The 24697-nt window shown below is 45.8% G+C and overlaps 1 protein-coding gene across 2 annotated transcripts in view; it reads left to right on the top strand.

Moving 5' to 3' along the window:
• MGAT5B (alpha-1,6-mannosylglycoprotein 6-beta-N-acetylglucosaminyltransferase B) overlaps nt 1–24697 on the top strand; it is a 208237-nt gene that overhangs the window by 118451 nt on the left and 65089 nt on the right. For both annotated transcript variants that reach the window (XM_044453886.1, XM_044453887.1), the window contains exons 5-8: nt 11106–11179; nt 14797–14967; nt 16748–16912; nt 17087–17256. In XM_044453886.1, the coding sequence (XP_044309821.1) occupies nt 11106–11179; nt 14797–14967; nt 16748–16912; nt 17087–17256 (580 nt within the window). The remainder of the gene's footprint in view (nt 1–11105; nt 11180–14796; nt 14968–16747; nt 16913–17086; nt 17257–24697) is intronic.

Below are 24697 nucleotides of genomic sequence, written 5' to 3' on the forward strand. Positions count from 1 at the left end.
TCTCTCTCTCTCTCTCTCTCTCTCTCTCTCTCTCTCTCTCTCTCTCACACACACACACACACACACACACACACACACACACAGGCATTGATTGATTAATATCCTGCCTTTTTTCCTTCAAGGAACTCAAGGCAGCTCACATCATTCCCCTCCTCCTCTCCATTTTATACACACAAGAATCCTGTGAAGTAGGTTGGGCTGAGAGTCTGTGACTGGCCCAAGGTCACCCAGTAAGTTGCTTCGCTGAGTGGGGATTAGAACCCAGATCACCTGAGTCCTAATCCTGTACTCTTAACCACTACACCACACTGCCTCTCCAATGTTATAAGAATCTGTGCTCTCTTTTGACCTACTTTTGATTTGATTTGATTTATATTCCACTTTTTTCTTACAACAAACTCAAGATGGCTTACACTTCCTCCTACTCTCTGTCTTATCCCCACAACAATGGCTCTGTGGGGTAGATTTGGACTGAGAGTCTGTGACTGGCCCAAAGTCACCCAGTTGGTTTCATGGCTGAAAGGAGTCTAGAACCTGATCACTTGAGTCCCAATCCCACTCTGTTAACCATTACACCACACTGGCTCTCAGGTTTTGGGGGGATGCGTTTCCTCTTTGAGAGGCATGAGTAAGTGGCCACCCTAAATTCTAGGGAATCTTAACTGTCTGCCCAACAAGCTGTGCAAGCATGGAAACCCTCTCTGTACAATATAATTACCCTCCCGAAAAGCAACGGGGTTCTTTGCTGAAGGAACTCCTGAAGACATCAAGCCCACCTGCCTTGTGCAGCAACCACCTTTCTGCAGAGCGAGTCCTGCAGCCATTTTTCTCCCATTTTGCTGAATCTTATGCAAAAGGACTGGGCAAACCTACTGCCCTCCTCCAGATGTTTGGACTACAACTCCCAGAATCCCCAGCCACTGCCCGTGCTGGTTGGGGCTTATCAGACTTGTAGTTCAACACATGTGGAGGCTGGCTGATCCTGCTCTGCAGATACTGCATCTGGTCTTCTGTGCTATGCAAAGGCCTATTTTTATTGTATATCCATGGCAGGAGAGGATTTCTTGGGGTATTTTCAGCCTCAGGCAGAATGACTTGGCCAGCCTGGGGTAGTTCACAGGCATTTGTTCTGCTGCCTCAGGTGGCAAAATGCTTTGGGCTATCCCTGTAAGCAGGGTCTAGTCATGGAGAATTAGAATCTACTCCTCTTTGAAATGCCACCCCTCACCTCAGAATGCAGCTATCAGGCTTGTGTAAAGGCAAAAGACAGTAACTGTCCTATCCTGAAGCCACAGAAATCCAAACATTGCTCTGCTCACCTGCTCCACACTTTGCAAGGGGCAACCCGGGCACACTATTCCATGGCCACCGGCTGAATTTTTAATCTGACCCTAGTAGTATTAGTAGGCTGTTCTCTAATGACCTGGATATTTCTGATCCATTGGTAAAATGTCCCTGCATCTGATTCAGTTTATATTGGAATCTTTGTGTGTGCATTTATGGCATTGGATGTATTGTGTGACTGGTCCTCTTAATTCAAATCCCATTGAAGACAGCAGAAGAAAGACAACAAGACTATGGAGTGGGGCATTCACTGATGGTTTCCCAGTGCCAATTATCTATGCTGCCATCTGAGAGCTACAGGAACCAAACACTTCATCGATGTTCCTGGGGAGAAAGGGGAAGGCAGCTGTATGGATTGCACTAGCTATATAAATCCACTGCTGTCCACAGCAGTTGTGTGGAAGTAGCAGACTGGGGTCAGCAGGAATGTTACATGTGTCTTTACCATGAGGACCAGAAACATGCAGACAACTCATCTGATTCCTTAAATTAGGGCACTCTGGATGCATGCACACTTCAGATTGTTCACTCTCTTCCAAAGCCTGTTTGTAGTGTCACTTATTCCTATACGCTGTAATGTACACTTGTTCCTTAGACTGAGAAAACATGGATAGAACCATCTGTGCCCAGTTTGAAAAAAGGATGGCAAAACTGTATCCTCACATCTGTCATTTCCCAGGTACAACACCTTCCGGCCTGGTACTCTGACGGGGCCATCGCTCTTTACTGACTGGACCCCACTACTTCTCCATAAATACAAGGGCCAATAATTGCAACCCTCATGAGCAGTATTATCATTGGCAGCCATTTTAAGTGTCATTTCCTTGGTAAAAAGCCCTGCTATGCATCAAATAAACAAATACAGGCACAATCCTGTGTGTGTTTACATAGAAAAAAGTCCCAGCATTCCCCAGCCACCTATGCTGGGGGATATGGGAAGCTTTTCATTCTAAGTTGCATAGGATTGCACCCTAAGCAATGTTTTCTTGGGCTACATGACATACATTTGCACAAAATGTGCAACTGGGAGTGTTCCTCTCTCCCAGCCAGGCATCTGTCTGGTTTTCACAATGCTTTCCAAAGAATGTCTGAACAAGGATACCCCTGACCATTTCCAAAATGAAAAGCTGGCAACTTCAGAAAGTGCGTGAGGAAAGGTACCTGGTCAATACGTTCTTGCCAAGTTCTTCTGTCAAATAATTATCTACAGAAGCTATTTATAGGAGTGTTCTCAGCCATCCATGCCCCCCCCACCCCATACATCAAAGGTTAAACCTGTGGGCGCTTCATGTCAAAGCTGTTATTGTGCAATTGCCCTGTCTCATTCGTGCAATTTTATGTCTTCCGTTGGCATCCATCCTGCGTTTTCCTACCCCTTCTTCCATATTTTCCTTGCTACACATACAAAAAGAGTATCATTGAGGAGGGAAAGATAGAATGCAGTGTTGCTTCATGGGTACAATTAGGAGTCCTCAGTCTGAAAGCACCTGAAATTGGTAAAGCAGGGCTACGATTCCATCTCTGCCCCTTCCTCCTGCCATTAGCTCTGTAAGAAAATACCTTCAAGTCTTGTTGCCTTGCATCCTACCAGGTGCTAAAACTAAAACAAAAAACAAAAAGTCAGGGAAACAGCTCCACTGTGCTTTGCAGCACATCTACTTTCTTTAGGTAGTGCATATGCATGTGTGGTTGGAGAACCCTTTAGTGCTGGCATCACATGGCACTTCTGCGAAAGGAAGAGCTAATGTCTGAGAAGCGTTTGTCACAGCAAATGCCAGTTTGTGTTCAGTGGCCATGCGAACATTCCAACTTGCCAAGCCAGCCCCTCAGCCAGCAGCAGGTACTGCAGGGGGGAAGCACATTCAAAAGGCAAAAACATCCACACCGAGGCTGCTTGCCTGCTTTCTATACCCCTCCTGGCACAGGTGTATTGAATAACAGGTCCTGCCTTCTATTGGTTAATGTGCAGAGAAGGGGATTACTGCAGAAATCACTTTAATCATGTGTTTGTTTCCTGCTAGTCCACCAAAGAAAATAATCCCCAGCAGACACCATTAAAAATGCTCACCGTGAATCCCAAGAGTACCCTTAAAGCTCTCCTTGTAAAGCTCCATTTATTCACCTATTCTCTTTCCTCTCATCATAACCTATGGCTCTGATTTCATCATGCAGCAGGGTGAGCCTTGCAGCTAACTTTAATTATTCTTATATTTTTCCAAAGTCTGCCTTTCTGGTTTGGCATGTTACAACTGTCATAGGATTGCTGCAGAGCTCCAGGGTTGTGCTGTGGATTGCCCAGCCTAGGAGCTAGCAGGGACCACTAACAGATCTTTCCATCCCCAGACCTGTAGCTACTAATTGGTATCATAGCTAGTCATGGCTGCACTCTGGGCAGCCTTCTATCTGCACCCTCCCATAATTAGGAATTAGCACTGTCGACAAGTTAAGCTGTGCGGTGCTCTTTTAAGGGTACGCTGCTAAAATTCAGAACTGCTAACTTCTGTGAATACTCTGTGAAGTCACATGTTCAGGATCCGCCACTGCGTAGGGCAAGGTCCTGGGAACCTGGTGGCTCTGGAGCAGGTGAAGCAGTACAGAGGCAGGCAGGCCTGGCCCAAGTCTCTTGGCACTTGCTGCTGTGTTGCGCCTGCCCCCCCCCCACACTGCCTCCTCCTCGTGCCCCCTCCCTTTGCTGCCTTGAATTCCTTCCATTTGTGGGGCTCATGCACAAGTTGGGTCTCATGTGGATCCCAGGAGGGCTGTGCTGGAAACCGGCCCATGGCGTTGTCCACCAAGGGCACTGGCCCGTCCACCTCTCCTTTCTGCTGCCCCTCTCATGCAGCCTTCCCCTCTTAGAGGATCTCTTCTGTCCTGTGGTCACTCTGGTTTCCTATCCTCTATCTGAGCAGCCATGGCTACTGCTCCTCCCATGGGGTCATCTGTGCACATGGCTTTCCAGATAGAACAAAGTGCTAAGCTTCTCTCTCTACAGGCATTTTTCTTAATAAACCTTTTCCCCTTTTATACTAAGCTGCAGCCTTTGCCTGTGTCATTTGTCCCTTGAAACTGGGACATACCAAAGATGGCAGTCAAGACCCATAAGCCACTCAGTGTGCTCACTCAGCTCACTGGGAGCCTCTGACAGGGCTCTCCCAAATGCATCCAACCAGCTCAGCTCATGGCAGCAGCAAAGTGAATGGGGGAGATTTGGAAGCTGCTCCAGAGAACATGGCCCAGCCTCTTTCTCTCTGTGGCAAAGGGCATGCAGAGAAGCAGTGGGCAGGGTCCCCTAGAGCACTGGCTGGAGGGGGCGGGCAGGGGAGGTGGGCCCTCCTGGCAGGGCTGGAGTGGCCCGGTGCCCCACTGCTCTCACGCTGCAAGCATCTCAGTAGCATGATGGGGCCAGTCTGCTGCAGCAAAGACAGGGTGCTTGGTCTCGTCAGCTCCACTGGAGTGTCTCCCACACTAGAGATGGCCACCCGACTGGGGTGGTGTAAGCTGGCGTCCCGCACCAGCAGGGGGTTGGACCTGATGGCCCTCATGGCCCCTTCCAACTCTGCTATTCTATGATTCTGTGATTGGTTGTGTTTGTGCAAATGAATGTGTGTGGATGGTGCACGCGAGAGAAAGATCCTGCCTGCCTGCCTGCCTGCCTGCTTTTGTGTTGGCCCCACTCATTTTGCTTTGCTGGCCCTTTGATCCCGTTATGCTCTGGATCTAATCATTAAAGGCATGTGACACACAGCTCCACCCACAAAGGAAGGGGTGGAGCCACAAGGAAATGTGATGCTTGGGTCTAGAAAAAGGTTCCCCACTCTGGGGTAAGATGTTCAACAGTGTTTGGCCTAAAATACAAAATTTAGAAGCGTTTCTTAAAATGAATAGTGGCAGTGCAGATTATGCATGAAAATCTACTACCTTGACTTTTTGCTGAGTGCTTTATTTTTCGTACTGACTATTTGGATTGCATTTACCACTTTCCATCTTTTACTAGAGGGGGTTTTGTTGTTGTTAAACATCTGAAAAATTAGAATGGTAATAATGCAATAGTTCCAACTATAATGTGTAAATAAGGCCATGTTGCACCTACTCTAGACTCCGATGCATTTACATGTTACCCTTGATGTTCCATGCCTCCTCCTCCAGCCAGCCCACACAGTTTTCCCTGGGCGAGTTTCATATAGCATGTTTTTCCCCTTGATGGTATTTTTATTAGTGTTCAAACTTCCTGTGCTCCAAGACTCAACTGTCTTAGCTTGTTCTCCTGCAAATATTTTTGGTTTTTAAGGAATCGTTTGCTTTGAGTTGCCCCCAGTTGCCTCATCTGCACTGTAGCCACTTCTCTACTCTTCATTATAGCCGCGGCATGCTTACAGGTTAAATCAGTCTCTTGGAGCAGTATAGATCTCAGCCATCCTGCATTTATGCCACACAGTGCGTAATCTTTAATAAAAAATATAGCTCCCCAAATTCACCACTTGTGCAAACAGCTTAAAAGCAATCATGTATCAGTTTCCATCATCTCTTTCATTCAGAGTGCCAGGTGATTCTGAGTAATTTATATGCAACATTTCTTCTGGCTGCACAAATTTATCAATCAAAATTATTTCTTTCCTGTTTGCATTGTCTTTAAACTGAAAAGTATGAAATCCTTCTTTGCCTACCCCATAAATAGTGCTGGCTGAAAATATTCACATCTTAATTCCTGCATTTGCAATACAATATAACTCAAAGTGCTGTTTGCACCATGTCTGGTCTCTGCAGGCTTCCACACCAACTACTTGGAGGCTTAGTCTAGCTCAGGAGTGGACAGTGGCCTCCAGATGTTTTGGCCTGCAGTCCTAGTAGCCCTGGCCAATGGTAAAGGATGATGGGAATTCTAGGCCCGAACATTTGGAGGGAAACAAATTGGCTACTCCAGTATTGCTAGTCCTATTGTTTTTGATGTGTTGGATTACTCTCTCATACTGAAACAAACAGTGATATCGCTAATAGTCTACTCAGAAGTAAGCTGCACTCTGTTCAATGGTATTTATTCTCAGGTAAATGGATAGAGGACTGAAACCTAATCTTAAATAAATGGAGACATTATTTCCCACTTACCTTTGCCCCTGTCATCCTTCCATGTTTACCCTGCCAGCCAGAATGTTGGATTGAACGTTCTTTGGGCAGGACCTGTATTTTGATGCTTGTTGCAAAGGATCATGCACATTAAGGGAAATATATAAAATGATGATATAATGACTTTAACTCTTTGGACTCCACACATTCTCTGCTGAAAATTTTGTAATATGATGATACAAGAAAGCAAATTGTGGTCAGACAACAACATTGCACCTCTTACTACAACAACCCCTGCCCTAGGGGGTTCTCTACATTAGGACTTTCACCCATGTTAACCCACCACTTTACTGAGGTCTCTACTTCCAAGTTCTCTAGGGCATTGGGATCTGCTCCTTTACACACTTTTCCCCCAGGGATTTCACCTTCTCAGCATTTCTATCTGCCCCATTGCACAACCACAAGGCGGTGCTGTGGTATAGCAAAGGCATGAAAATACATGGCCATTTTGTAGTGTTTTATAGACAGTTGACCCTTTAATAGCTCATTATCCTCCTTCCAAAAAAACCCACAGAAATGCTCAGAGTATGGAAGAGGCCATGGAAGATGTCATGTAAAACCCACAAACTACTGAGTGTCAGAAATTGTTAGAGCATAATAAATGTCTCATGTAGAGAAGCTCCGGATTGACAGAAAGACAAACAAGTGGGTCCTAGATCAAATCAAGCCAGAGAGTTCCCTAGAAGGAAAAACTGCCAGACTTCGGTTGTCATACCTTGGGCACATCATGAGAAGGCAAGACTGCCTGGAAAAGACAATCATGCTAGGGAAAGATAAAAGCAAAAGAAGAGGAAGACCAATTGTGAGATGAGTTGACTTCATCAAGGAAGCTGCAGACTTGAGGCTTTTTGGAGAATTCTCATTCATAGGTCCCCATAAAAAATACATAAATAGGATCCCCATAAGTCAGAGATGGCTTGATGGCACATAACAAAGAGCAGCCCTCAATGTAAAGGTGCCTGCTGGTATTGTCCAGAATGCCTTCCCTCCATGTAGTTACTCATAGAACACTTTGGCCCTTCCTTTTTGCTACTTTTTCCATATTAGAGGTTCACACCCCTGCACCTTGACCACTCTTGGTGTGTTTTTCAAAGACCTTTATCATAGTGTAGAGATGAAGCCTTTGCCTTCCTGAATCATAGACTTAAATCTTTGAAATTGCAATTGGGTTTCATTATGATGACGAATGTGACAGATGCAAGAGCATTTTATGAGTGGTTGTCTCACCATGCTGTCATGCTGTGACCCTCAAGTATTAAATATTGGCTTACTTGGTCATTGTTCTTCGTCCAACTGCAGCTCAGTGCTTCAAATGGTTTTGATGGCCATCTCCCCCTGGCAGTGGGAGAAGTGCAAGAAAGTCAATAAAAGACAATCCTTTTCTGTTCAAATATTCATCTTTAACGTCCCTCTTTAATCTGCAGCCAGGGCTCCAGATGAACCAGGGGTGGCAAAGACCTTATTTAACATTGTGGGCATGAATAATTGCATAGGTTTCAGCAATTTGTTCATGAAAACAAATGGAGCACAGTATAAATAGTTTATAACACCCTTCCTGGTTCTCCCTTTTAACTCTCCCAGTGTATGAATAATGAAGAATGATCCACAATTGGGCTTGGCCAGTGTCACAGGGCAACAGAGCACTCCACCAGCTTTTGCTCTGGCCTACCTGGTTCTGGAGCCAATATCAGGAGTCTGTTTCATTGAGTAGCTGCTGAAGCTCACAGCCCCATCCAGGATGGAAGGGACACTGTCAGGCCCTGGAAACTTCCATCTCTGCAGCGGCTTCTCTTGGCTGTCCCAAGGGAGTGAGCAGTGAGAGAAGCAAAGAGGAGCCAGTGCTTCCCCACAGTTTGTCCTCCATGGTCCCAGAAGGAGAGGCAAGCAGCAGCAGTGTGGAAGGAAAGGAGGGAGCCACTGAGAACAACTTGCCCAGAGCTGGGGCAAGACCTTTCTTCCCGAAGGCACAGAACAAGCGGGTGCCTCTTCCCCCACCCCAAGTGCAAAGCCAGCTGAAGCTGCCTTCAAGATGGAGGATGGGGTGGCTTCCTCCTCCAAGGCAGCAGGCTCACTGGGGGTTTACAGGGGAGGCCACATGCCCTGCAGGACTCTCTCTGATGCCCTGGAGCACCTCCCAGCATCTGCCAAGCAAGGCAACAGCCTGACAGGGCAGGTCTGCCTCTGATCTTGCCCAAGCCACCGAATACTGGAACTGGCAGTGCAAGATTGTGATTTAAATGGCGAAAATCAGATTAGGTTGTATTGCTCTTCATGCCTGATCTGAAGAACAGACTGTCACTGCTTTATTAGATAGTTATATCCAGGGATGTAAGGGAGCCCGCTTCATCTCTCTGACTGAGAGAAGCCAAAGCCCCCACCCTTCTCCAGCTTCTCGCCCAGAACCTTTAGAAGTTACTGCCCCCACCTCACCCCCAGACTTCTTCTTTTTCTTCTTTTTAAGGCCATGTAGCTTATTAGATTGTTCAGTGGCTATCCTGTTGAAGACATGTTTGTTTCTGCACAGGTTTTGCATGATTTGTGATGGGTATGTCATTGATCTTTCACAGAAAGTTTTATACTTTTTTAAATTTAAGATATGAGAAGGAAACACAAAGTATTTATGGCACTGAGCTGCTTAATTAGATTTCAAAATATAGTTGTGCTGCTGCACAGTTGGGGAAACATATAAAATTTTACCAGGTTGGTGAGGGCTTGCCGATAGGCCTTGTTCTTTCCAGCCGAGCCCCACAAGGGGTGTACCAGAGGCTGACCCAAAGCAGATGGTGCTTCTGGTGGAGAGGCCTAGTGGATAACAGGGCAGCCTGGCTAGATTTCTTCTGTGCTTGACCAAGAATGGATCAGATGCTGTTGAGTATGTGAGGCTGGTGGAAGAAACATGTCTTCAAAATAGACTGGACTCTCTAGGATAGTTGTTACCACCTAGGAACCAAGTAGCCACAGAGCTGGTGCAGATGTGAGCTAAGGCTGGATGACTTTAAGATTACAGTAAATAATGTTTGTTTGTTTGTCTGGAATTATTTTTAAGCCAGTTTAAGGGTGGAACCCATGAGTGAGCTTTCCCATGCAGTGTGCATGGTATGTTGGGTCCAATTTCAAAGACAACCTCTTTGCTTTCCTTTTGCATTCACTTTTAAGTTTTCCTGGAAGATGTTTGTGCCTCGAGGTGTTGTCATTGTTTGCCTCATTGGAAGGCTCTGAAATTAACTGACTGCTAGCACAATATCGTGCTGCAGTTTGAAAATGTCTGCATTTTGAAAGGCTTTCAGCTAGTCCTTTCAACACAAAGGACTCATTAGATATGATTTCTAGGGATAGCTAGTTGCTTTAGGCAAAATCTGCTCTAGCTATTAAAATACCCTGCGGTGTGAAAAGCAGAAATGGAGGACCAGAGAATAAAGATGAACCGTTTGGCAACCATTTTTCTTTCATTTGTGTTGCAAATGGGTGTGCAGAATTTGCTGGCAAGTTTCCAGCTGCCCCCATGAAATATTATCCGTTTGTGAGGAGTTTGATCTATGGTGTAGACAAGAGAAGGGAGCAAACCAAAGGCACTCCAGGGTAATATTTTAGCATCTAGAAAATAGTGCTGCCCTTGAATGTAATCTAATCCACAGGGTATAGTGTCTGAACCCATTTTAATGGGTCTTAACCAGCATGCATTTATATTGTTTTATTATTATTATTGAAAATATTTCTTGGTTGCCTTTCAGGACAGAAAGCCTTCCTAGGCAGTATATAATAATACAACACATAAAAACTAATATGATATTAGAATGTAATAAAAGCAAAGTAAAAACAGAAAAAATATAGCAAGAAAACCAGAAAACATATCATAGGAAGGCCAAGATAAAATGGTGTGTTTCCAGGGCCTTCTTAAAAGCCTGTAGTGATGGGACCTGGTGGACCCTCAGTGGTAATTTCTACTTGGGGTGTGGGGCTAAAACTGGAAAGGCCTTCTCTTGTGTGGACACCTGATTACAAGTGTCATACATGTGCAAGTTCCCCCACTAGCATGGAGAATCACACAGACAAGACAGAGGCTTACATGAGGGACTTTATGAAAATTATGTGGAGCTGTACCTATGTATTAAAAGAAACATGCCTGCAAGAATAGTGTTGCCTTTTTTAAATACTCCAGCCCAGAGACCATAGCTGAGTTTCTGATGGCTACAACTCGCAAGATCACAAAACATTTTGTTTCAAGGGAGTGGAGCTGCCAGTCCTTGTTTTTGTTTTAGACTCATACCAAGGCAAGATCTGGTGATGGATACCCCTTGGCCCAAAGGAGATTTCCAGCATGGGTCCAGGTGCTGGTTCATAGAACTGGAACTCAGTGGTTTGGGGTGAGTCTACAATGGCCCAGGGTGGGTTTTTCCTGATCAGCTGGTAATCCAAGTTAGGAGTAGGAAAGGTTGTGCAAGGAAGACAAAAACTATTACAAACAGACAGATTTGCTTATGTCAGTAATGTGAGGTCTAACTTTATCCTGAGAGAGAGAAAGAGAAAGAGAGAGAGAGCTCTTCTTTTCCTTTTGAAGGAAGCCACCTTTTACAGTAGATTCCAGATTCTGGATTAACTACCATTAATTCTTATTACATTCCTTGTATGTTTGTAAACAGCAGCAGAAGGCAGACGAGACCAGTGTGAGGTGCCCAGGGACCCGAAGTACCCTGATTGTTCTGGAAAAGTGGAGGTGAGTAAGCAAATGCATGCTCTGACCAGAAGAAATACTGAAGGCAAGATTATCTCTCTTCCTGGGTGATGATTTCAATGTGCACACTTTTCCAGCAAGCAAAACAGTAGTAGACCGAACTAGTCTGCCCTCAATGTGTTTTCGCTTTTTCCCAGCTAGTAACAAAGCCGTGGGATGTGCAGGGCATGAGGTGGGTCACAGTATAAGGTGAGGTATAGGTTTCAAAGATTACCACAATCTCACTGCCTGGTTTTCACTTTAATTTCAACTGGAGCAGCTCGTACTCCCTTCCCTTCAAGTGTGTGCCCCAAAGGCCTGCTCATTTTGGCCTGCTCAAGCCAGAATGGGCTTTTAACACTGTTGTTCTGCTTAACTGATCCTGAAGTTGCCTCCCTCCCTTTAGTTGCTATGGCTGTGAAGCATGGCAGGGTGCTTAAATAGGGTGAGGGATAACTCAAAGGTGTGCCAGTTCATTTAAGGCAGGGACTCATGGCAAGTGGGTAAGAGCATCTGAACCTCACATGAGGGGTTGAATTCAGGTTTGCTCCTCAGCAACTGGAAGGGCTCCTAGGAACTTGGATCCAGCAGAAGTTCCCCGCTGTGGGAAGGGAGCTGGGCATGTATTTCTGCTGATTGCCCCTTCCCTCTGAAGCCCCTGGCCTGCTTTTTAGGAGGCACAATGGGTGACAAGAGGAAGGAGGACACAATAACAGACCACCCTAGCAGCTATAGACTTTAAAAACACAGAGGTGCTTTGGTAATTAGTTAAGTCATGTGGGCAATGATGAAATAACTTCATTTCTTCAAAACCTATTTGGAAACATGGCAAATTCACCTAATCAGGAAGGCTGCTTGTGGCTGTACTTTGGCCCTTAAGGGGTTAAGTGTTTCCCTTAGACCATGACATCATATATGCGTTAACTCATCTTCCTATGTCCTAGAAATTAAAGCTGAGCTGGAAGCACTTTTGAATTACTTTAGGCTCACAATGGGGTGCAATTGGATGAGATCTAAAGGTACCTTACTATTTTAATGTTGTTTTTGATATTTTATTATGTAATCATGTGTAATTTTATTACAATATTCTATTGTCTCATTGTAAACATGGTAGGGAGAGTAAACCTCGCAAGGCACCTGAGGGCCCAATCCCATGCATGTTTAGACAGAAGAGAAGTCCTACATTTCCCAGCATGTTCCAGTTATGGTTGGAAACTGGGAATTGGCTGCTGCATGCTGGGAATTTTTTTCCCTCTAAACTTGCATAGGACCAGGCCCTTAAAGATCCATATGCTACTGCTATTACTTAAGCTAAACATCCCTCTAGCTCACTTTCTTCACTACTAATCCATATGTTGCAGGCCTGGGGATAGTGGTGGTGGTGGTTACGGGGACCCCTGGACCCTCAACTGCTAGCAGCCACCATTCCCAACACCCAACAGGCGGAGCAAGTGTGGAAAGCATTGCTGTCATTCTTATTTGCTACATGGCAGAAAACAGTCATGAAAACAGACTTCCTACCCTCACATGGCCTGCTGGGTAGGGAACACAATGGCACGCAGCAGCTGCCAAGATGCCAAGGAGGGCAATAACCACAGCGGACTTTAGGTTTGCTCTCTCACTCCCATCCCCCAAACGGCTGAACTAATAGCCCTCCTCCAACTCTGTTCTCTGCAAATTTCACCCCATCTATGCTTGAAAACACACTGCTGAAGATGCTTCAAAGGGACTTGAAGGACCTTGTTCACAAACTTTACAAAACTCTTCATTAAAAAAAAAAGTTACAGTTGAGAGTAAAATGACTTGGTATTTCCAAAGAAATAGATGGTTAACGGACAAAGTAAACTCCAATCCTTTTGTTGGTACATGTATTGATGAAACTGGAGACTACTTGGCTTCCTATTCAAATGGATCAAGCAACTGAGCAGGTCACGATAAAGGAAAATAACAGCAAATATCCATTGAGAGGGAGCAGCCATGCCTGCCTTCTTTGTACGAAGCCTTAACGACTATGTTGCCCTGCCTTGCCTGATGAATGCAGTAATGTAGCATTTATATTGATGTTAATTATTAATCTGCAAGCAATGCATGGGAAGCACCTCTAGATTTATTTTCTTGCTTGTTTTTAATCTGAAGGGTTATCTCTGGCCTGGGGAAGAAGCTCAGCATTGTAACCTGATGTTGGTTTCAAGTACCACGTTTTGCTTAGCGCAGCTCATTGCCTTGGCTTAAGCACAGCACAGGCGTTTGATTGGCTGGAGGTGTCTTTGTTCAGACTGGTATCTGCACGTGTCTGTTTAGTTTAACTATGAGTTGAACAGAAATTAATTTCTCCCTCCCCAGAAACTTCAACCATTATGTAAACTTGCATGCCACGGATCCAGCCACTTGACAAAACACATTAACATCCAGATTAACAAGATACAACCATTGCATTCCTCAGATTGTCCTGGCTACACAGCGGTCATTTCCTGCCATCTTCTTCCATAGCTAGGTTAAATTTTAAGTGTAATTTAATTGTTGGAGGCAGTAATTCGATTGTCTGTCTGGATGATTGGTGAGTTTTACATATTGGGAGTGGAGGGCTGTCTCCTGAGTGGGTTTGTTTGTGTAGTTAAGTTTGGAAGAGGCTGCCACCGGCAATTACTGAGGATGATAGATCTATATGCAAAAGCCCGACGTTATTGCTTTGCATGCAAAATCACCCTCTGGGAGCCTTGCTAGATCTCTGCTTCCTCTGTGTTGGACTGCTGGCTCTCCTGCTGTGAACCAAGGACTGCCCGGGCTAGTCGAGGTCTCTCCCCTTGCTACTTTGGGCACTTCCGAGCCAGCTGAGGAGTGTTCTGGCAAGGTTCATCTGAAGTGCTAGGAAGCTTTTTGCTTCTTCTGCAACTTGCGCTGACTAGTGAGGACTGACAACAATGATACCCATGAACTGATAGATCCAATCCGAACTCTTTGGCAAGATTTCTGGATAGGAAGCTTTGAAGGGGTTAGCAGTAACTTTGTTTATTCATTTTCTTAGGGCTGTTTCACACATGACATTTTACTTACCATAGGAAAGGGGAAATTTTGTATACTATACCAGTGTGAATGAATGTATACAACGTCTGACCTGTATCTGTAGGGATTTGATCCCTTAGCTTCCTATCAAGCAAATTTTATCAGAAATTCATCCTTTGGCAGAGGAGGGGCTCACTAAGAATTTTTTGTACAGTTTGGATGGAGCATTATTTGCTCCCCTAATAAAAGGGGAGGCATTCTCTTGGGTACAGTTTTCTGGTGGGAAAGTTTTCCTTTTCACTTTTAATCACCTTCCTTTTCACTCTTAATTTCTTCTGCTAAACAAGATCCATACCAGTCATGTAACACTTTCTTTGTGACTCGTTTTTCCTATGAAATAATAAATTGCTGGCACATCATATCCCCCAAAGGGAATCCAAAGAGCCTGAATTAGCCCTGAGAAATGTTAGTGACTTCTCAGCAGACTTCACTTCTCGGCAGCCTTCTGGCACTTCTCTGAAGCCAATGATCTCTTGATGTTCCTCATGCCACTATAAAGCTGCTATGCCTGCTAAAATTTAAGGGCTGTCCTGACTGTTACCTCCTTCGCTTTGCAGTGGATGAGGGCCAGGTGGACGTCAGACCCCTGCTATGCATTTTTCGGTGTGGATGGCACAGAATGCTCATTCCTCATCTACCTCAGCGAAGTAGAGTGGTTTTGTCCTGTGCTGTCTTGGCGGAATCAGACAGCAGCTACGCCTTCTACAAAGTCACCTCCTAGGGTGCAGGTGAGATTTTCAGGGCTTGGGTTGTGCCAGCTAAGCCTTTTCAGAGCCAGTTGTTTCATGCATCCATGGGTTCCCACGGTCTCAGACCAAAGTAATAGACCACAAAAATTAAAGAGAACATCTGTGCAGAAAACCCCCAAGTGTGCAGTCCTATGCATGACTAGACAGGAAAAGTCCCAAAACTTTGGCTGGGGGATGTTGGGAGTTGTAGGACTTTTTCAGTCTAGATGTGCATAGGATTGTGCCCTAAGTAAAGGGAAGGTTACTGTTTCAGGCTGGATCTTGGACAGGCAAGAGAGAGCTTGTGTTCTGCCTGGTTATGTCTCAGAGACAAGTTCTGATGTTGGGGTGCTCCAGTCAGAGCTAAGAAGGACATGGGTGATAATCAGTTGACATGGCACCATAATGCACAGACTTCTCCAAGCTGTTCTTCTGCTGTTGTGGTGGATGCGTTTTGGTGTTTGGGAGAATGCTGGGAGTGGGGCAGGGTTCAGGGTGTCCTGCCTCGAGGCAGCAGTCCCCCCATCTGTCTGAGGGCATGAAGTTGCAATGAGGAGGAAGCCCCTTCAATTTTTCAAGCAACCTTTGCTGAGATTTTTGAATAATCTCTACTATCAACAACAACAGACATAGCATGGCAAAAGCAGAGGTATGCACCCCTGTGGAAAGACTGCATTCCACTCACTTTAGAAATTCCGCCTATAACCTCCTTCCCCCAGTATATAATCACCATCAGGCTTAACTGCAGCCTTCCTTTGTCTGCTGCCCCTAGTTTCTTCTTAGATTAAAGATAAATTAGCTAATATCAAAAAATAATCTCAGTGAATGCCACAGATATCCTGTCTCAGACATTTTGATGGAATTTGGCAATTATGGTAGATTTGTTTCCAAAAAGTGTATGCCTCATGCAGCACCCCGAGGCAAATGTAAAATATTGACCAGCTGAGACTCAGAAGCCAGTGTGTCCATGCATATTTTATGCATATTTAAAAGTGCTAAAGGGTCATGATCCTAGGCATGTTTAGACAGGAAAAAGCCCTGCAGCTCATAGTATTTTCCTCACCAGCATTGCTGGCTAGGGAATGCTGGGAGTTGCAAAACTTCTTGCCTAGGATTGTGCCCTGAATATACCAATCAATACCATATTACATTCAGATAGTTTACCACTGGATATATTGACCAATCATTCCCTTTAACAGTAAACTCAGCTAGTGAGCATTGACAGAATTGTAGCCAAAATGCATCCACTGAGAAGGAAGAGGGGAGAACCCCTAAGATTTGCAGTAGTACAAAAAGTCCTTAGGAAAAGAAAAACTTAAGAAGCAATGCCTTCAGTCAGCCCAGTGTGGGTTGGACCAGCCACAAAATGCTGTGAGTTTGCAGAGGGTGCGAAATAGACAAAATGGTAGGGGAACTGAATGGGGTATCATGGAAGAGTGTATGAGTGCCTGGAACTCTGAAGAGAACTTCTCTAGGCTGTAACATTTTGCAGGTCCCATCTGTATTACTTTAATATACAGATTAGCTGTGGGCTCCAACTTACAATTAATTTCCAAGATGGCCCTTGGCAATTGCCCACCTCTGCTCTGCACTCAGTATTTGCATGTGATGATTCCAATTCAGAGGTATCTTTGGTCTTGTCCAAGGTACCACCCAGGCAACGGGGAGAACAAACCTCCGACTGCCTGTGTGACCTACATAGGCCCAGAGAGCTCTGAGGGCCACTGGGCTTTGCGTTAAAAAGAGCCTATTAAGAACATTCTCCTCTTCCTGTCCCTAGGCAGCTTTTCAGAGAGACTTCTCCTACCTCCTGGAGCTGATTGGCAGTGGCAAAGAGTCTTTGATCTTCATGAAGAAAAGGATCCGGCATTTGGCCACGCAGTGGCTGAGAGCCTCACATAAACTGGAACAGAAGCTGGAGGGCAAACAGAGAGATCAGAAGCAGGTACAAAAAAATTCAATGTCTTACAAGCCAAATTGCCTCTTGTGTACACTATTATCAGGGTAAGGCTGAGAGTTTGGGCCGCTATGTAAGTGTGTTTTATCTTCGTAACAGCTTGATCTTCTTCTATACTTCATGTTAAGAGCTCATTTGCCCCCTCTCTCTTTCCTTGTCTAGATATTGATCCACATTGGCTTCTTGACAGAAGAATCTGGAGATGTTTTCAGCCCCCGTGTGTTAAAGGGGGGCCCACTTGGGGAGATGGTCCAATGGGCAGATATTTTAGCTGTCCTTTTCATTCTGGGCCATAGCCTGAAAATCACAGTCTCTTTGAAAGAGCTCCAGAGGTGGGTTTGCTGATGAAACAAGAATTGAAAAATGATTCTGGCTGGGAAAGAAATTTTGGGTCCATTGTCTTTTCCTTTCATAAGTACAGTACTTGACTCACAGAGTTAGTTAGATGCACTCAATCCTTCCTGTCACTGAAGGCATAAAGGAAAGATAGGCAAGAATTTTACTATTTCTCTCCTACAAAATAAAACAGGAGCAGGAAGCATCAGACTTCAGGTGCAGTGCCACCTAGTGACTGAACTGTATAATGACATTATCCACATACCTCCTCACAACCTTTTCATTCAACTCACACAAATTGGCAGAATGGTCTTAATTTGTTTTTGCACTTAACCTGCCCCCTATGAAAAGGTACAGAGAGCTGTGATGTGTTTAGTGCTGCTACTGATGTTTCCTTTCTCAGTCCCACAGCAGATTCTGAAATAATGTCATCATGACTAGGGCTGTGCTTAAAGTTATGATTTCAGGGGCCTGAATCATTTCCCAGAACAAAGTCTCTTCACTGCCTTTTTCATGCATGTTCCCTGCCTCTGTTTCCCCTAGCATGTTGTCACATCTGCACAACATTTCCCCTGATTTAGGTTCTCCACCACCACTTCTTCAGAGCGCCACACTATAAAAATGGTGATACAATGATACTTCTTAACTGCTGAGCACAAGAAAAAATTGCTTGCCATGAGGAAACAGTGCTTCCTGTGGCAGGTCACATGGGTTATCATAGCCAATCAGAAGTGTGAGAGCAGGTGAAGCTTATTCAACGCAATACTTTTTAAGTGGGAAATCACCTTAGTCTTCCGCACTGATCTCCTTTGATTAAAGTCTTCACAAAGATTTCGTTCCACTCCTGCCTTTGGCTCAGCACTACTTACAGCTCCAACTGAGCTACAAAAAGCAATTATTCTAAATGATGGGGATTGCACTTGATGAGGGTTAAGAACAAGAAAGAGCAAACAGGATCACAGCAGGAGTGTGCTGATTGGTCCTTAGAGTTTGCTGATTCAGTCTGGATGGCACGCTCCCTCACGGCCCTTCTAAAAACAAAGCAAAGCACAGCAAAACAAAGCTCGCTGCCAAAGTCAATGTTAGGAGAAGCCAAGTGAAATGTCATAAGAGAGAGACCCATGCCAATGTCCCCAGCCTCAGCTCCAGTTTCTGGTGCACATGTTTCTGCTCTGCTTGCATTCTTAATGTTGTGGAGCCGGGGCTGGGGGGGGGGGGTGAAACACATGGGAAGATGTCAGCACATGGGGAGAAGTGGAAAGTGCTTCCTTTGAGACAAAGGGATATACCAGGCTGGACTGGGATTCCGTTTGCAGTCCTTTCTCTCATACTTTCTGGCACAACATTCATAAAACAGTTATAGGCAGAAGGGGATTTGGCCTTTGCACCTCAGCATTCCTCTCTGGTGCCTTTGGGACATATAGCTGTCCTCCTGAATTTCATCAGCTCTCCATATAACCACTAGGGGAGCCTCTTCCCTTCCAGCGGGCTGCTGTCATATCCCCCACTTGGACACAATGTTCTCTTCCAGTCTTAAACCGTACCATGGGCTGCACTGTTGCAAGTGGCTTCCTGAAAACAGAGAATCGGCAAAACATAATTCCTTTGGTGCCTCTCTTAATTTACTATGGCACGCTAAGGTCCTGGAACGCAGCAAATCTGCGAAGCAGTTCCTTTTATAACATTTAAAGGGCAGGAGAAGGGCCTTGCATCCAGTGAAGCTCGCAATCCATTTTTAGCTTTTCACGTAATTGCATTTTATTCGCTTTCTAGAATTTTCCTTGCAAATATTTTCTACTTGCTGTGTATTATATCTGCAGAATGGTTAGGACCAAGGCCATCTGGTGAAGTAGCTAATAGAAACTTCAGCAGAAAAGATAAGTCACTCATCCCAGTAGCGCTCAAGAGTGTGGAGTGCTTAATTATGGCCACTGAGCCTTCAGACAGGACCTTGGGTAGAACAAGGAGTGATGCAGCCTTTGGAAGGACATTACTGGCACATCATGAACCTGCCATAAGAGTATAAGAAGAGATGTGCTTGATCAGACCCATGTGCCTGTCTAGTCACGCTCACAGCAATGGACCAGTAATTGCTGCAAATGGGGAGGGGGGGAGGCCTGGGGGCAGGGCCAGTGAGTCTTCCAAGACTTGAGGAAACTCCTCACCCCAGCACTGGCAAGCCATGGGCTGTGCAAGGTACGCTCTTCTCAAGGAGCATGATGCCCTGTTGGCCCCCACAGCCACCGTGCTCCTCTCATTCCCCGGCCAGCAAGCACTGAGCCTGCCAGGTGGGGCCCAATGAGGCCATGAGGGGCTTAGCCACTGTGGTGTGGTGGCCAGTGCTGGGCTACAGCTCTAATCCCGCCTCCACCATGAAGCTCTCACTGGGGGACTGTGGCTCAGTTGCTGCTTCTCAGACTGACCTTCCTCCTCGCCTTTTATGAGGAAGGCAACAATGTGTGCTACCTTGATGTCCTGGAGGGAAAGGTGGGCTGGAAGTATAAAGAAAAAATGTGTTCTTCCCAGCACTCTTACAGTGCTTACAGTGACCCCTCCAAAATCCTTTCCGTGAGATAACCAAGAAACTGAACCCAGCTGGTTGGATGTGTTAGTTGGATGGGCCATGGTAGCCGACTTAAGGTTGTGTACCCACACGAGCTTCCTCTTGATGGGGCAACGCAGGGCTGCCAGTTGGCCAGCCCAGGCTTGGGGATTCATCCTCCCTTCCTGCAGGAAGAGTCAAAATCTCCCCCACCCTTGGTTGCTATGCTGTCAGTGGAGCTGCCCCAAAAGGAAGGATTTGTGGTTATGCGCCGCCACAGGTTTACTATCACTCTGTAAAGTACCGAAGCCAGATTTCTTTTCCAGGAAGTATGCGCTTTCCAAAATTCTAGTCAATTCCTCTGTTTAATTTATTCCAGTGCCCAGTGTCCAGTTTCAGCAGAAGCATCAGGACCCCAAATGCTATGACTTATATATATTTGCATAACTTTCTTAATTAAATTCTGGCCAAAGAATGCAATGACTTATTTGAATGTAGTATAGGCATGTGGCTTCTGTGTGGGTTGCATGAGGTCCTGGCTTTAAATTCTTCAGGGGAAAGGTTAGCATTTTCTTCCTTTCCTGTGTCTGGCAGTCGTATCTCAGTTCGCAATGTGACAGGAGGACAAAACATCTGGCTGCCCCCTGGCTCTTGTAGTTAACGCTGGTGCGTGTTCTCCATTGTTTTTGCATTCCCTTGCATTTCTTGGTGAACTTGTTAGTTTTCCTTTTATGAGTCCTGACAGCCAAGAGGTGAAACGTACATGATTATCTGGTGCAAACCGTGCTAAGGAAGGTTGGAACATCAGCAGCAATTTGCTGCTCCCGGGAAAGGGAGTGCAAGTGTCAAGACGAATGTGTTAGGGTGGGAGCAGACACTCTCGCTGCTAACTTTTTGTGCTGTGTATGGAAGACTCAGGCAGAAATGGGTGCTGCTGATGGTGCATTGCACAGTGGAGAACAAAACTCTCTCTCTCTCTCTCTCTCTCTCTCTCTCTCTCTCTCTCTCTCTCTCACGTGTGCGCGCACACACGCGCACACACACACACACACAACCCAGTGGTACAAAGATGCTTATAAACTGGGCTTTGAAAAGGCGGCTAGGGGTGGCAGACACTAAAAGCCAGTTCACAGCTTCATTGCCATCACTCCATAACTGCAATATCAGAGTTTACATGTATATATAGGACATCTCAAATAGAACGGCACAGCTAGGATTCTCAGAACTTCTCACATTGCTTCAAATGTGCAACACTTTTCATTGAAGTCAGTTCACACATTGAGCTGCAGATGATGAGAAAAAGCGTGATGTGCTTGCCTGTGTGAACTAGCCTTCAAGAAGTAGCTGATTCTGCTGCCAGTGGACTCAGCTGGACAGCTGTGATTCCCCCCAGAAAGAGGGAGATCGGCTCTGTTATCCCCTGCATCTACCCTTCGCATGCAAAGCTTCTTTGTAGTTGCTTCTGGCCCTGGGTTCTCATGGGGAAGTGTCACTAATGGCTTTGGGGGGTTTTTTGTTTGTTTTCTATACTGTCACCAAAGCTCTCAGGGCAGTTTACAATAAAGAAGAAAAAATTGTTGCCATCGTCAACCATTCAGTTGTGTCCCACCATTGGCCACTCTATGGATCATTGCTCTCCATGCCCCTCTGTCTCACACTGCTTCCTTCAAAGACTACCATGTCCATCCCAGTGTCTTTCTTTATGGTGTCCAACCAACGGGTGCTGGGGCGGCCCCTTCTCCTTTTTCTGCTGATCGCTCCCAGCATGAATGACTTTTCAAGTGAGTGAGCTCTCGTGACATGGCCAAAGTATGGCAGTCTTTGTTTGGTGATCTTGGCTTCAAGTGATGTTTTTGATGAGGCTCAGTCTAGGACTTCTTTGTGTGTGATTTTTGCAGATCGTGGGATGTGCAACAGTCATCTTCAGCACCACAATTTGGAAGCACCCATCCTCCTTCTATCTGCCTTTTTCAGAGTCTTTAATAATTTAAAGTAACATAAAATACATTAAAAACAATACGAGACAGTAAAAAGACCCAGCCAAGCATAAAAGAAAGGCAGCTGGATACTCATGTCAGGCTCCTGAACGACCAGGGAGGTCTTTAAAGGCTTCTGCAAAGAGGTCTGTCTTTACTTGGTGCCAAAAAGATGACAGATTTAAACCAGGTGGGCCATAGTGGGGAGGTTGTTTCAAAGGTGAGGGGTCACCACAGAGAAGGCTCTGCCCCTAGTTGCCACCTTCCCAGCCTCTTGAGGGGTTGGCACTTGGAGGAAGGCCGCAGAGGCTGAGCACAGTGTCTGGGTAGGCAGGGGTTAAGAGAGGCACTCTGACAGGTATTATGGCCCCGGGCTGTGGAGGGCTTTATAGGTTAAGATCACCACCTGGAATTGGGACTGGAAGCATACAGGCAGCCCAGAACTGGTCTTACATGTTCAGACCTCCGCATCCCAGTTATTAATCTGGCTGCTGCATTCTGCACCAGCTGCAGCATCTGAATCGTATTCAAGGGCAGCCCCATGTTGAGTGCCTTGCAGTAGTCGAACTCAGAGAGGTTAACAGAGCATAGATGACTGAAGTCAGGCTGTCTCTGTCCCGGCAGGGGTGCAGCTGGGCCACCAGTTGAAACTGGTAGAAGGAATTCCAGGCCACCGACGCCCCCTGAGCCTCAAGTGGCACAGATGGATCGTGGAGCTGTGAACCTGCTCCTTCATGGGGAGTGCAACAGGGCGAATGCCTGCCCCCGTCCGGCCAAAGGAATCACCCACCAGCAGCATCTCGGTCTTGTCTTGGCTGCGTTTCAGTTCGTTAGTCCTCATCCAGTCCGTTGTTGTAGCCAGGCACCCACTGAGCACATCCACAGCCTCACCTGCTGATGGAGAAAAGCAGAAGTGGAGCTGTGTGCCCCCAGCTTACGGATGGCCGTGCATTCCAGAACGCCAGGTGACCCCACGCAGTGCTTTCATGTAGATGCTAAATGGCGGGAGGGACAGAGCAGACCCCTGAGGCACCCCGTGCTGGAGAATCCGCGGGGCTGAACAGTATTCCCCAGGCTCCACCTTATGGAGACAGCCCTCCGGGTCGGAGCAGAACCACCACTGCAGTGCTGCCCCCACTTCCGTCCCGGCCAGCCACTCCAGGAAGATCACATGGCCGATGCTATCAAAAGCCACCGAGAGGTCCAGCAGTATCGACAGGGTCACACTCCCAGCATAGGTCATCATACAGGGTGACCAAACCTACTTCTCACGTTGTCACCTGTGCATCTGCTTTCCCTCTGCATTAAGAAACGTGGGAGACAACACAAGCGATCATCTGCCTGCAGAGCCTTTCAGATTTGTCTTCGGCCACCTTGGAGGGGTGCCTTCTTTGGGAGCAGGAGAAGGACAAGGGTCTCTTCCCCACTTGCTTAGAGCTCCTAGGATGCTCAGCAGCACACCTCTGGAACGGCTGCCAGAATATGTCTGGGTAAGCCGGCAGAGGAAAGCAGAAGTGAACAGAACTTGTCAAGAATGCGAAGTCATGCTGGTTGGAATAAGACTAGAAATTTGCTAAGTGCCCACATAGAAACCATCAACTGGAATGTTCACCTTTTCTCCTTCTTAATTTAGCTATAAGAACTTGTTCTTCTAGCTGGGGTGAGCTGGAAAAGGTTGGTTTTGGGAACAACTGCACATGCAGGTGGATGCCTCAGTGCACACGTGGCCCATGTCCGTTTTGCACTTTCTTAAATCTATTCCGTCCTATTTCCACATCAATCTGCATTTTAAAAATAAAACCAGATGGAAATTCACCTGATGTTTAATACATTTTCCCCATAAAATAAGCATTTTTGGATGCCTTTTACACTTTGTGTGTGAATTTATTCTAAAATGGGCATTTTGATCTGTATTTGGTGAGTGTGTGTGTGTTGTTTAGCTGTGAGCAGTAATGTAGTATTTGGAGAGGACAAAAGCAAAAAGATAACTTCATTTAGATTAGTGCATTAGTTTGGGAAGTGCAAATCTGGTTCATTCGCTTAAAACTGTGGACCAGATGAAATTGTCAGCTAGTTTTATGGCAATCCTGTTCCATTCCAAGCATCTAGAGGTCAGCAAGAACAGGAGCAGTCTGTAGATGCTTAATAAAACAAGCTCTCACTCCACTCCTTTTGTGTGGGACCTGTTTAATTATAGAAGCTGCATTTGTCTCTGCTTTCAACAGTTTGTTTGGCTTATTATGTTTCAGAAATATGTGGCTCATAGGCAAGCACCATACTTTCAAAGGAAGGCATTTTAATTATTTTTGTCAGATAAAAGCTTTTTATTTCTGTTGTTTGTTTTTCCCCACGACAAAGCAAGGAAAGCACTGAGGCTCAGAATTTTAAATCACTTTACATTATAGACTGAGTGTACCTGCACTGAGATCAAGCAGAGATCAATCCATTGTTTGTGCTAATGAACAACAACAAACAACCACAAACCTAGACCACATCTTTAAGCCATGAATATTATTATTGTTACATTGCATTTATATTGCAGCCTTTTTCCCCTTGTGAGGAACCCAAGGCTTTTATAATCACGTGCCGCTTCATTTTATCCTCATGGCAACAAACCTATGAGTTGGGTTAAGCTGAGAGGGAGTGACTGGCCCAAAGTCACCCACTGAGCTCCACGGTTTCATGGAGACTAGAGCCCAGATCTCCTAGGTTGCCAGTCCAGCGCTCTCACCCATTTACCACACTGGCTTTCATAATCTCATGTTATGCCAAACAGCTGGCTGGGCTGCTAAAACATGGCTGTGATCCAAAAGCTCCACAGTCACAATTTGGGGTACATAACCTCAGGCTAGGGTTTAAATCCAGCCCATGTGGACCCCCAGCTCAGCCCTCTGCAGTCCCCACGATGGCCTTATCCCC

Source organism: Varanus komodoensis, unplaced genomic scaffold (assembly GCF_004798865.1).
Source record: "Varanus komodoensis strain SLA01 unplaced genomic scaffold, ASM479886v1 scaffold7_1, whole genome shotgun sequence".
NCBI lineage: Eukaryota > Metazoa > Chordata > Lepidosauria > Squamata > Varanidae > Varanus > Varanus komodoensis.